The following is an 11,676-nucleotide window of genomic DNA, read 5'->3' as shown; positions in this document are numbered from 1 at the left end:
ATGTTGCTCCATCCTCCTGTCTGAGCTGATTGTGTGTCACAGAAATTGTGGGCGTATGTGGGAGGCTCGCCCCCGGCCTGGCCTGCAAAGTCACCGCGTGGGCTGTGGCCGGCGGCGGCGAAGCTGTGCTGAAGAGTGGGGATGAAGTGCACAGAGAACCCCTCGCGAGGGGCAGATAGTTACTTGGTCCTTTCCTCGGTTGCCAGATGGGCCAGGTCTCTGCACTGCCATCTCTGCTCTAGCCAGGCCGTTCCCTCCGTCCTGGGAAGCGGGGCGGTCGTCACAGGTTATGCGTTTCGAAGAGTCCACCACAGAAGAGCGTATCTTTGGGGAACAGTGTTTCGTCAGCGGCTGTGTCCCCTGCTTCCCCCTGCCCTTACCGCTCCCAGGAGGTGGGGGTCCCGTGAGGCGATGGCTGCCAGCTGCATCACTGCCCAGTTCCCCTCGAGTCTTGGGAGCTCTGGAGAAGACCGCGCGTGGCCCGGCCTCGCCGGGGGCTCCTGCAGGAGGCGGCGGGGCCTGTGGCTCCAGCCGGCATGGCGGGGCACAGGGGGACGCAGGGGAGGACAGGGTTCTCAGTCAGGTGTCGGGGCGCTCGGCGCGGCGGCGGAGAGGGGGGGCGTGGGCTGCGGGAGGCACGGAGAGTTCCTCTTCGCCTTCCCAGGGGCGGAGGGGTGGGTCAGACAGGTACAATATGGAGGCCTAAGCTGTCGCCCTGCAGTTTCATGTGGTTTCCATGGTAACTAGTGGCGGTCATAGGCAGCGGCAGCAGTGGGAGGTGCGGAGCCCCGGGATGTGGCACTATAATAATAAGGGGAACCTGAAAGTTAACACAGGAGAAGAATGGACTGGTTGAAAGGACAAACAGTGAAAAAAAAATAAAATAAAAATAAAAAGCAAAACAATCAAACGAAGAAAAAGAAACGAGAACTAAAAAAAGAAGAAAGGAAAAAGAAAAGGAAACGAAGAAAAGGAGGGGAAGCAAAAGAAGGAACCTGGGGACTCAGCTGTTGCTGGGGTTAGTGGGAGGCGGTTGGTGCAGGCCAGCCAAGGGCCACGTCTCGGAGAAGAGAGATTACCGTGGCCTCTGGGTCTGAAGCCCCTCTGTGGGGAGGTCCTCTTGCTCCTTCAGACCACCAGTGAGGAGCTGAGAGGGAAGCACGTGAGCACTGAGCGGAAATATCGCACACCTGATCACGGAAATATCCCACACCCGATCGAGGCCACCAGGGAGTTGCCAGGGCTGCATGTTCTGAGCATATCTGATAAAGTACAGTGGGTTGCTCTTAAAACAGGAGGGGAAGAAGGAAACAGAATTACATTGTTTATTGCTTGGGATTTTGGTCACATTTGGAATGAAAGCTCTCTAGATGGTTATTGAATGTGTGTTAAATAGTGATTGATTATTAAGATCACATTTACTGAGGTTTAACAACACTGGAATAAAATGTGCATCTATTACCTAGTTGTTAAACTTCAGTAAATACGTAGTTAATAATCACAGCTGATTTATTTTACTTATAATAAATGTCTTCCTGTTCTCTTGCAAAGAGGTGTTGTGTTAGAAGATAGAGTCTTATGGGAAGTTTTTTCCCCTCAGAAAAAAACCCTCACTTTTTCTGGGCGTATTAGAGTCACTGGAGATGGATATATTCCTACAAGGAAACTCTACTGGCAATTGCAAACATAGTGCTGCAGGCTGTCTCCCATTCCCGACATTGCTCCAACTGGTCCTATAAGAAGAACTTCCATTGGATTTCCAGGTCCCCAGGAATTGACTCTGGGGTTAGCTTGGGAGAGGAGTAAAACCTCATGTGGGTTTTTGAACAGATCTTGAATGGATGCTGATTGCAGACGGTGAGAGTAGCAGAACTTGAAGCTAGCTTCTGGTTTGATTTGGAATAAACTGTGGATGCAGCCCATGGAGAAGACAGAAGCAAGCTGGAATTCTGAACCATCTCTTGAAAGTGGAATTGGCTTCAGGACAGTCACATAATACATGAGAGCTATATATACCCATCTAGATACTGGACTGGAGAGTGAGGAAGACGGCCCTTCATCTGGCCAGATACTTGAAAGCCCTCTTCAGAAACAAACAAACAAAGAAAAGAAAACAAAGAGACAAACAGAAGGAGCGCGAAGCTGGGGGTGTGTGGTGGGAAAGAGGTACTCACTTAGTAATGCAGGGTTGCTGAATCGCCAGGCCTCGTTGTAGGTTGTGTACTGAGGGTGACTGTAGGGGTTCCCTGAGAACTCGCTCCCTGAAAGAAATCAAAGAAGTCATGAAATGCAGTTAACGATGAAGATTTATGCCTGCTGTTCCATCAAGTGTGTGTTTGTGTTGAGTCCATATGCCATCAGCAAAACTAGGGTATGTAGCTCCCTTGCCCACCTGGTACTGTGCCCTTCAGGACGCTGTAGTGTTTGTGCACCGAATGTGCAATGTGCTTATCCATACAATCAACAATTATGAGATTGGCCTGCTCATTTATGAGACCACATTTATGATCAGTCAGTGAGTTACAGAGAAAACTTGCTGTATTCCAGTTCCAGAAGAGTATTTTCTGATGGCCAACACTTCAGGTGCTATCTTGAATCTAGAAGACAAGCTGGGCTATGGATCCATTCTCGACATTTGGCAATATTAGCCCAAACCAAAGTACTTGGGAACTTTGTAATCTAGTAAGACTCTGAACCAAAATTTGAATGTGGTAGAGTCTTCTTAAATATTCAGTTTTATTATGCAGAAGGAGCTGGGTCTTGTTTTATAGATGTCTGTGAAGGCCTAAGGGAATTACATTCAGGAACTGAGGAGGTATGCTGTTGCATTCAAAATAAATAAATCTCCCCAAACTCAAACAAACAAACAAACAAACATGGTTTTGTTAACTGAAAACATGCCATTATCTGATCATAACCTTGGTGTAATCCAGTACTAACAGGCTGGGGGCATTGGGTCCCATCTGAAAGGCGTTATGCACTCAAAAGGTGGTGAGTGAACAGCGTGACTTAGCTTCTGGTCTGCTCTGAGGAGGGGTTGGAGAGCACAGAAGTGCACGTGGGGTTCCTACTAGATGCTGTGAAACAGGAAAAGAAGGCAGTGCAAGATGCGCTGGATGCCTGTGATACAGTTACCGAAGAAATGTCAATTAATTATACTGTAATCTCTGCAAATCTTCCCTCACAGGAGAGTTAAAACCCAAAATAGGTTCTCAGATGGTGGAAGTGAAGTCTGTTAAAGTCAGTGGATTTGCACTGATTTAAGCTCAGGAGGATCTGTCCAGCTGGGTCCTTTAAAGACATTCAGAATAATAACCAAAGTAGTCAGTATGGAAATGTGTACATATCAAAACAATTACCATCCAAAGCTCTTTTAGTCACAGTAGTTTTTAGTTTCAGCATAAAAACTCTTACTGTGCGATGGACCTTGCTCAACGCTGATTTAATGATAATAACTCAGCATGTTTCCATACCTAGAAACATCCTGTACTGAAAATCCCAACAACTAGCGGGGAAGGAATAGGTGAGGCCTACTAAGGTGACCAAGATCTGTGGGATTAGGGTAGAAAGGCAGAAAGTGGTGCACAGTCCAGGTTTATGTCTATTGAAGCTACTTATCTGTGGGGTATACTGGGATGAATTTGGCCCCTGAAGAAGGAAAAGACAACACAGATGAGAATTACTGCTCTTAAACGCCTCATATGGAGATCACTTTTCTGCATCGAGAGAAGAAGTTCTGATGTTTCAAGGCTTCTCTCTCACCCTCCTCTGAGTTTGTCACCCTAAACTGTTTATAGCGTTCCTAAAGCACGGGTTAAGTAGAGGAGAAAGAGCCCCAGCTATGGAGAGCTGGGGAGGAGGGAGGGCAGCCACTGGAAACAGTGTTTATTGACGAGGAGTGAAAGCATGCATGCAGCAGGATAATGAGCTTTTGAGCTCAACTGTGACCAAGAGGAACTGAGCTATCGCCTTCCCCGATCACTAATGAAACAAGTGTAATTTCCTCATCAACATTGGATTCTGTTTAACGACTCCCTGCCGTTGCCATCACCAGCCCTCTGCAGGCTCTACGCTGCTCTGTGTAAACTGCAGTTCCTTTCAGAGGATGCTCACTTCACCAAAACAGTTTGCAGAAACTTGATGGCCTTTCTGGGAATGTGGAAGAAGCGAGCCAGGGATCAAAGGTGCTCTGTTACCTTCGCAGGAAGCATTTCACAAATGCACAGATTAAGCATAGCGCAATTCCTGACTCATCCTTGACTAACCCCTGCTTTTTTAGGTGTGCATGCAGGGACTGCTGGCTTTCATCCATGTCCACAGCCGGTGATCTGGAGTTACGGGCAATGCGAATGCAGGACGTGTATCTTAGCACATCATCCACATAAACCTCAGAGATATTTGCATGCATGACTGAGCATGTTGCATGGATGTACTGCTACTGGAGACAAGCTCTTCTCTAGGCTATGCAATGAGAAGTCCAGTGAAAGGTTGTCACGGACAGAACAGAGAAACTTTGGTTAGCGCTGGTCAAATGTTCTTCTCAGAAACAGCTTTCTGCTGGGAAACGCTGTCTCATCAAAATGGAAATGTTTTGCATTAGCTTGTCAGCCTCAGTGGAGTTTTGGAAGGAAAAGTTCCAAAATGATTGCAAATTGAAACAAAGTATTATGTTTCAACTTTCTTGTTTTGTTTCATTTTGCCTTTCTCATCTCATTTAATTTCCTTTCAACTCTTTTATTATTTTAATATGTCTTGACATCTAGAACATGTTGACATTATTGAAATGTTTCATCCTGATGTTTGCAAATTGAACAGTTTCAAGATTCTGACTCCTCATCCCAATGAAAGATAAAAACAAATGTCAGAAAGCCAGAATTTTGCATGGGTTGGAAATTCTGCTTTCCAACCAGCTCTGTTTTTATCTCTGAATCTTTATTTAGGGAGGATAGAGCCTCTCTCTCATATTCTCTCACATCTGGACGGCGCTGTTTGTTTCCCTGTCAATATGTTTCTTACAGATGCTCCCTGAGTGGACACCTTGCTCGCTTCGTGTTTCTAATACACCTAAAGCACTGGCTCCTGGTCTTTTTGGCCCAGGGGCAGTGACAAACCACTGGTGACGTGCTGCTTTGTTTTTCCTTTTCAACCTGGACTCTTAGCAGAGGTTGCCAGCACAGAGGATCAATCTCATGAGGCCTATATTCTGTGCAATCTGTGCTCTGGGAACCTTTACTAACAGTATTTCTTGGTATCTGTATTTAAGTCTTGGCATGTTTAGTCTTCTAATACAGAAACTGTGAGGCATGAAGTGAGCCTAGCAGGTGGCAGGTCCAGGGCCAGTAAGGGAGGTTGTTTTCATGCAATATGTAGTTAAGGTACCTTCTTGCCATAGGTTGCTGAAGACATTAAAGACTTGTATGGGTTCAAGAGACACTGCTTAAGTGTGTGGAGGGGAATTCTATTGTGGGTGCTTAATATTAAACAGAAAGATACTATCTCTGCCTTAAAAAGTCTCTGAGCTGCAACTTGTTGGAGGCATGGAGATCTTTTAAGGAAGTGCTGATACCTGCTTTACTCTTACACCTTTCCCAGGCAATCTCTTTTGGCCCCTGACAGAGAGCAGTGGCCGGAGAGACTTGCAGTGTGACCCATTAAAGCCAGTCGTATGTTCCTTCCCAGGAAGCCTCTTTATCTCCAGCTTGTTGGCATCGGTCACATAAGAACAGAAGGGCTGCCAGGCTGGGTCTGACCAGTGGGGTCTGACTGACACAGCCAGTACTCAATGAGATGTAGAAAGATGCAATAACTACTGCAGGGTGCCCGAGTAGCCCACAGGAAAAGCTTTCTGTAACTGAATGTTGACATCAGATCTAATGTAAAGATGTCTCTTTGACTTGAATAATCTCTTTGGAGTACAACTCAACTTTATTCTTCATCATCCTGTATCCTTCCCCCTTTTTTGTTTCAGTATCTGTGTGTTTTGGGGGACACTGCTGTGTTATGGAAAAGTAGCCTCTGCATCAAATCTCCTATTCTTGGATAAATGATCCCTGTGATTAATGGTCTTAAAATCTTTGTCTCAGTTTAAGTGTCAGTGTCATCCTTGCAATGAGGATGTTAAACTTACACAGCAGCTACTGAACACTTCTTAGACCAGATCCTGTGTGGCAGAAGTTGGGAAGAGCCTGTGGTTTAGTAGTATGCATTCAACAAGCCAGCTATTTTAGTGCTATCAGTAGTTTCTGTATGCCATGACCCTCTGTAAGTTTTGAACTATAACTGACATATACGTTGACAACTGAATCTGCCTACTGTTAATGACTTATGTTTTTTTAATTGATTTATATTGTCTTAGTGCTCCTCTGATTCTGGAGCCAAGTGGAGTTTAAACCATCCCCTTGAAAAATGTAGTGTAAAAGGCGACACCTGAAGTTTTGCCAAGCCTGCAGCACCCCAGGAGTTCAGCAGGCTGGCTGTAGCAAGGGACTGAAGCGGCGCTTGGGTAGGGTACCGATCCACTGTCTTTTCCTGATCTGGAGGTCAATCACATCATCTTCACAACATAGCCCAGGAATTTTTGTGTGTCTTAGGATGATAAGCAGGCAGTCTGTTAGCTCTAGAATGTGCCCACAGGCATTAGCCAGTATTGGTGGTATATAGGCAGTGATTCGTCATTTAAAGGTGTTAAGACTCGGACCTACAAACATTCGCTGTCAGTGATATTTTCACTGATTAACTGTCCTCTGCAGCGTGTGCTTGTTTAGCCAGCTGTTCCAAGATTTGGATGAGGGCTAAGTTAGGCTTTTCACTCACAAACCCTGGGAAATTGTATTGCAGTAATTTACAAGATTTCTGTCCTCAGCTTTCTACTGCTTCACTTCACAATTGCTGTCTGAGTCATTCTTCCAGCAGCAGAGGTTGCAGAACAGCCTGTACCTGCTCGTTAGCCATCACAGCTCCCAGCCCAGGGCGTTAACATAAGCAGAAATCAGTGGCAGATGAAGTCTCGAGTCCTGAGCTACTGGGGATGAGAAATGAAAATCCTGCCTCTTCATTTATCTAGTGGGACTAGCTGTCATCTGAGAAGTGGGGAGCAGAGCCTGTGGAAATAACCTCTTCTGTTGCCCCCAGGTAAATGGTCCTCTGTGCTCCCTACACCCTGGGCAGTATTACCCAAGCTGTTTGCCAAGAGAACGTATTTCTCCAAAGGCATTGGGTGGCAAAGGAACAGTTTGCCTTTGAATGTAGGATTTGTCCCTTCTTGGACTGGGGCACTATCTTACAAACAGGAGGTGGGTAAGTAGTTGGTTGTTGAAAGTGAATGGTTAGTTTCTCCTGAAATGCTGTTAATCATTGCCGAGTTCTTGGCCAGTTCAGGCTGTGGACAGCAGGTCTCCAAGAGCTGCAGGTATTAAATTACCATCGATGATTTGCAGTTTGATGCCCTGCCTTTAGACAGACGTAAGTTGTTACCCTAAGTTAGTGGATAGTTGAATATCCTGAGCCACGAGCAGTACATAATAATCTGCACGGGTCATTGGAAAATAATTACATCTGTTAATGAATACTAAGGTTAATTAATTACCAATTAATTGCCACAGGTTATGGATAGCTAGTTGCCCATAGCAGCAGTGAATCAGTTACCAGGGGGAGGGAGATACATTACAGAGTGGGTTGTGAGCTACTTTGGTTATAGGCACCTGATGTTTTTTATATGAAAAAAAACCTCGATGGCAGCAAAGCAATAGCAAAGCCAACTGTGAAAGCTCTCCCACTGCAAGTATACTGTTCAAACACGTGGGCACCGTTATTGAATTCTGGACTTACCAGGAACCATTCCTGCCAGAGTTGAGGTTGGGTAGCTGCCTTGTCCAGTTGGGGGAACATGGGGTGGGTAGCCAGGCAAGGTAGTGCTTGCCATATCACGACCTGGAAAGGGAAAGAATCAGGACAGGGCATCAGTAGGGATAAGGTCCTTCAGTACTGATTCGATATCACCTTTTGTCCCACCATCATGTCACTAGCAGCTTGATGGGCAAATGCTGTGCGTCCTGCCCTTACATGTGTGCTGACCTTCTACTGCACATTTTGGGGGAAGATTGTGGCACTTCTGATCTCGGGCTATAGGGATTGATCTTAAAACTTAGTGCTGTGAGGCTGAAAAGAATTTGCTTTCACTGTAGATTTTTGAGCCTGTTAGAAATTTTGGATCTATTTTCACTAAATAAAAATCGCCCTAAGCTGCACAGAGAATGGCAGCACATTCATTGCCAGAATAGCTGAGGTCCTTTCTATAAGCAGTCGATACAGTTCCAAAACTGTGGTGATGTTGCTTTAGGGCATGACCAATGGGTAAGGCACTGGAAAGTGATCCAGGAGTTTTCTCTGCCTGTCTCTGGTCCCACCTCTGCTGTTTACCTGCTGATGCTAAAACCATCAGCAAGTCACTTTGCCTCTCTGTGCTTCTTCTTATGCTGCAAACTCTTTGGTGCAAGGGCACGCTCCCAGTACATTTTCACAGTGCTTAGCATTAGATCAATACTTGCTGGGCTCCTTCCAGGTGATGGTGTAATATATAATAATTGGATCATGTGAATTAATTTGAGTCCCACTTCATTTTTATCACAGATACAAGTTTTTGTTAGTAATACTCCAACTCTTGGTATTTTTTATCCACCAAAGAAGTAGAGAGGGGTGTAGATTGGGTGGATGATTGTAGTTGATTTTTCATCTCTTAGGAAGTGCAGCTGGAGGCTTCTTTGTTGGTGCCAGAGGCATTTCCTCATTTGGACTGGTTAGCCTGAAAATGGGCCAGCCAGAAGGGCATTTTGCTGTTAGTGCTTATTGCATTTAAATGAACTGAAATCATCTCAGAAGCTGCTGGGAGTTTCAAGCCAAAACCAAAAAAAAAAAAAAAAAGGCTAAATAAATTAAGATAATCTTTCCCCCACAGCTGCTGGGAGATTTACAGCTCAACCTCCAACGTTGCCTACTGAGATCTCTGCTCTTTCAAGCCTTTCACATTCCCTAGGTGAGGTGTAGCTCACCAAGAAGTTTGTGCTGTTGTCGCTCCTTTCTTAAATTTTGCCTGACATGTCTGTTCTGGGAGGACTGCAGTCTGATTCACCTTTAGAAGTGACAGTTTATGGATGGCCCATTGACGCCACTGGAACTGGGCTGGGATATGAGAATGAAAGAACAAGAACTGCCTTAGCTCTACTCGTGGCAGAACAGTAACTGATAAAGCAGGCCCTGAAACAAGCATGGACCTTGGCAGGGGAGTCAGAAATAAATAACAATTGAACAGCAGAGTAAAAACTAAATCAACATGGAGAATTACCCCTAGGGGAGGAAGTTTCTCCAGAATGAGGTGGGCTAAACCAAGGTTGTTGCTTTTGTAGATCTTGACTAAAGATTACTGAGGTGGTTTGCTCAAGAAAAAAGAAATGTAAGTTCTTTCCCTCTCCCTGAAGAGGTTCCTGAGCCATGGCTGACATTCCTAGCTCACCTTGTCTTAGATAACAGGCACGGAACTACAGCGACCAAGCCGTTTTCCAGCCACTCCCCAGTATTGATAAAAATAAATATATAATGCCTCAGGGATTTATGTTCTATACTCTTCTACTCTTTTATCACCACCATTGCTTTAGTGATTTGTAGTTGCACATTAAGCAGTTTGACTAACACCTACTAAATGTAGTGTGGTTTTTTTTGTTTTGTTTTGTTTTTTTCTCACATTCTTTTAAGGGAAAAAAGTTTTGTGCTTCAAATTCATGTATTTTTGGTTTCCTGTATTGACTAGTCTGAGATGTAACAGCAGGTGATGAATGAGAAAACAGTGTCACTGAAAAGTTAGAGAGAACATTATGTAGTAGCAGGCAAAATTAATTCATTTTGACACTTCCATTCAAGTGGGAACACATACACACTCACTCTGCTACCTGATCTATGCACATATACCCCTGTGTTTTTATTCAGATGTGAGCACGCAGAGGCTGATACTCAAAACTCAGTGTGGAAAGTGTGTTGGGAAGTGATCATCTGTCAAAATCCCAGTCTTGAAAAAGAAGATAACAAATATAGTATCACTAACATGAATAAGAGTCCTGTAGAGAGACTCTTAAAATGCTGCTATGTAGAAGCAGCCCCCTTCCATTACCTCCTCTCATTACCACCAGGTGAACAGGGTTATTAAATTCTTGTACTCCAGGGCTATGTCAAAGCTAGTGTCTGACCTGCTTATAACATGCTTCCAGTACCAGCTATCCTCCTTTCTCCCAAAGCCTTCTGAGTGAGAACCACACCTTCATCACTGCGACTTTCTTTGAGCTTTTGAACACTTTCTCCCAAGTCTACTTTTCCATAAATGTCCTAAAGCAAGTGCATCTCCTGAAACAGTGCCTTCTAGCTTAGGGGGTGGCCATGTAAGTCTGCATCGCCACTGAAGTATATTGTTGGAGAGAGTCTGTCAGGATAAGCCTTGGCTTAGGAAATGCCCAGAGCTCCTACTGGCTGCAGTAAGACTTGGACAGTGTTATGAACACAAAAGTCTTCTCTGCAGTTGCTTGCTGCTTTCCTACAGGGAGGTTTAGAAATGCAAATGTCACCAAGACAAAGGGAGGACGTTAGGTCAAAAGAGAAAAATAATATAGGAATATGAAGGAGGCAGAAGATATGTTTCTTGAGCATTAGGAACTGCACTCTGCAGAACTTGCCTATTGAAAAAGCCCAACCTGCATTCTTTGGCAGTGGAGTGACACCTAAAAAGATTGACACTATTCACCCAAGCCATCCCTGAGCTTCTGCAGCAGCGATGCCTCAGTCCTCTTGCATGGGGGTTTCACCTCATACCTACCTTAAACTCCACTTCCCTCCCCCCCCGCCCCCCAGCCTGCTGCTCCTAAGTGCTGCCATCTTCTGTGGCCTGCTTCTGTCCTTCCCTTGAAGATCTGATTTCACGTGGCTATAAGGCTTCATAGCCTCTGACCCTGTTTCCTGACTACCTGGCCTGCCACGTGAAGGTGCCAGCTCACGCTGACACTTCCCAGCGAGCTGACTCGAGTCCTGCTTGCTGTGTGGCTGTGGCACTGCTCACCCGCTGACTGTGTACAGGTCTGACTCGGTAGTTTTTGCAACCCATGCTGACAACTCTGCTGACAGTCCTCGAGCTGGCAGACACATTCAAGCTGCAGTCATCAACCTAGGCTAGCACGCAGTACCCTCGCTGGGCCCCCCGTGCACAGGGGCCTCGTGGTTAGTGAGGCAACACAGGATTTTGCTGTACAAGTGTTTCCCTACCAAGCCCCAAACCCGTCCAGCTGGGACACCAGTCACTTCTGTGTAGTTACAGCTTCTTTTCCCATTTTATTCTGCAAAAATGAAGGACAGGCATGAAATCTTTAAGTGACTCTCCGTGGAGCTGCGAACACATGCTGCATACACAGAACTGGAACATCGTTGCTCTGGTTCCCGCTTGCACTCAAAGAGCTTGCAGCATTTACTGGTCTCCCCGTCAGACGAAACTGAACCCCTTGCCTGCAGCATCCCCGCTGAGTTTGTGGCCAAGGCCGGTTACCTGCTATCAGAGGCTGGCTGCTGGACTGCCCAAAGTGGGCACCATGATGAAGGAAGGCACTGTAGCAAGGCGTGGACGCATCGTCTGAAAGGGTCATGTGG

At 45.6% G+C, this 11,676-nt stretch overlaps 1 protein-coding gene across 3 annotated transcripts in view; it reads right to left on the bottom strand.

Annotated features, from left to right (window-relative positions):
* Nucleotides 1–679: 679 nt before the first annotated feature.
* Nucleotides 680–11,676, bottom strand: part of PAX2 (paired box 2) — an 80,748-nt gene continuing 69,751 nt past the window's right edge. The window contains exons 8-10 of one of the 3 annotated variants that reach the window (XM_035538704.1): nt 7,828–7,929; nt 2,175–2,261; nt 680–801 (exon numbers count right to left, since the gene is read on the bottom strand). In XM_035538704.1, coding sequence (XP_035394597.1) covers nt 680–801; nt 2,175–2,261; nt 7,828–7,929 — 311 coding nt within the window. Of the gene's footprint in view, nt 821–2,174; nt 2,262–7,827; nt 7,930–11,676 lie in introns of all 3 variants that reach the window. The other 2 variants (XM_035538711.1, XM_035538693.1) reach the window with 2 other exon arrangements.

Source organism: Cygnus atratus, chromosome 7, assembly GCF_013377495.2.
Source record: "Cygnus atratus isolate AKBS03 ecotype Queensland, Australia chromosome 7, CAtr_DNAZoo_HiC_assembly, whole genome shotgun sequence".
In the NCBI taxonomy this organism is placed as follows: domain Eukaryota; kingdom Metazoa; phylum Chordata; class Aves; order Anseriformes; family Anatidae; genus Cygnus; species Cygnus atratus.
Note: the sequence above shows the minus strand (reverse complement) of the source record. Positions and strands in the feature narration are given on the sequence as shown.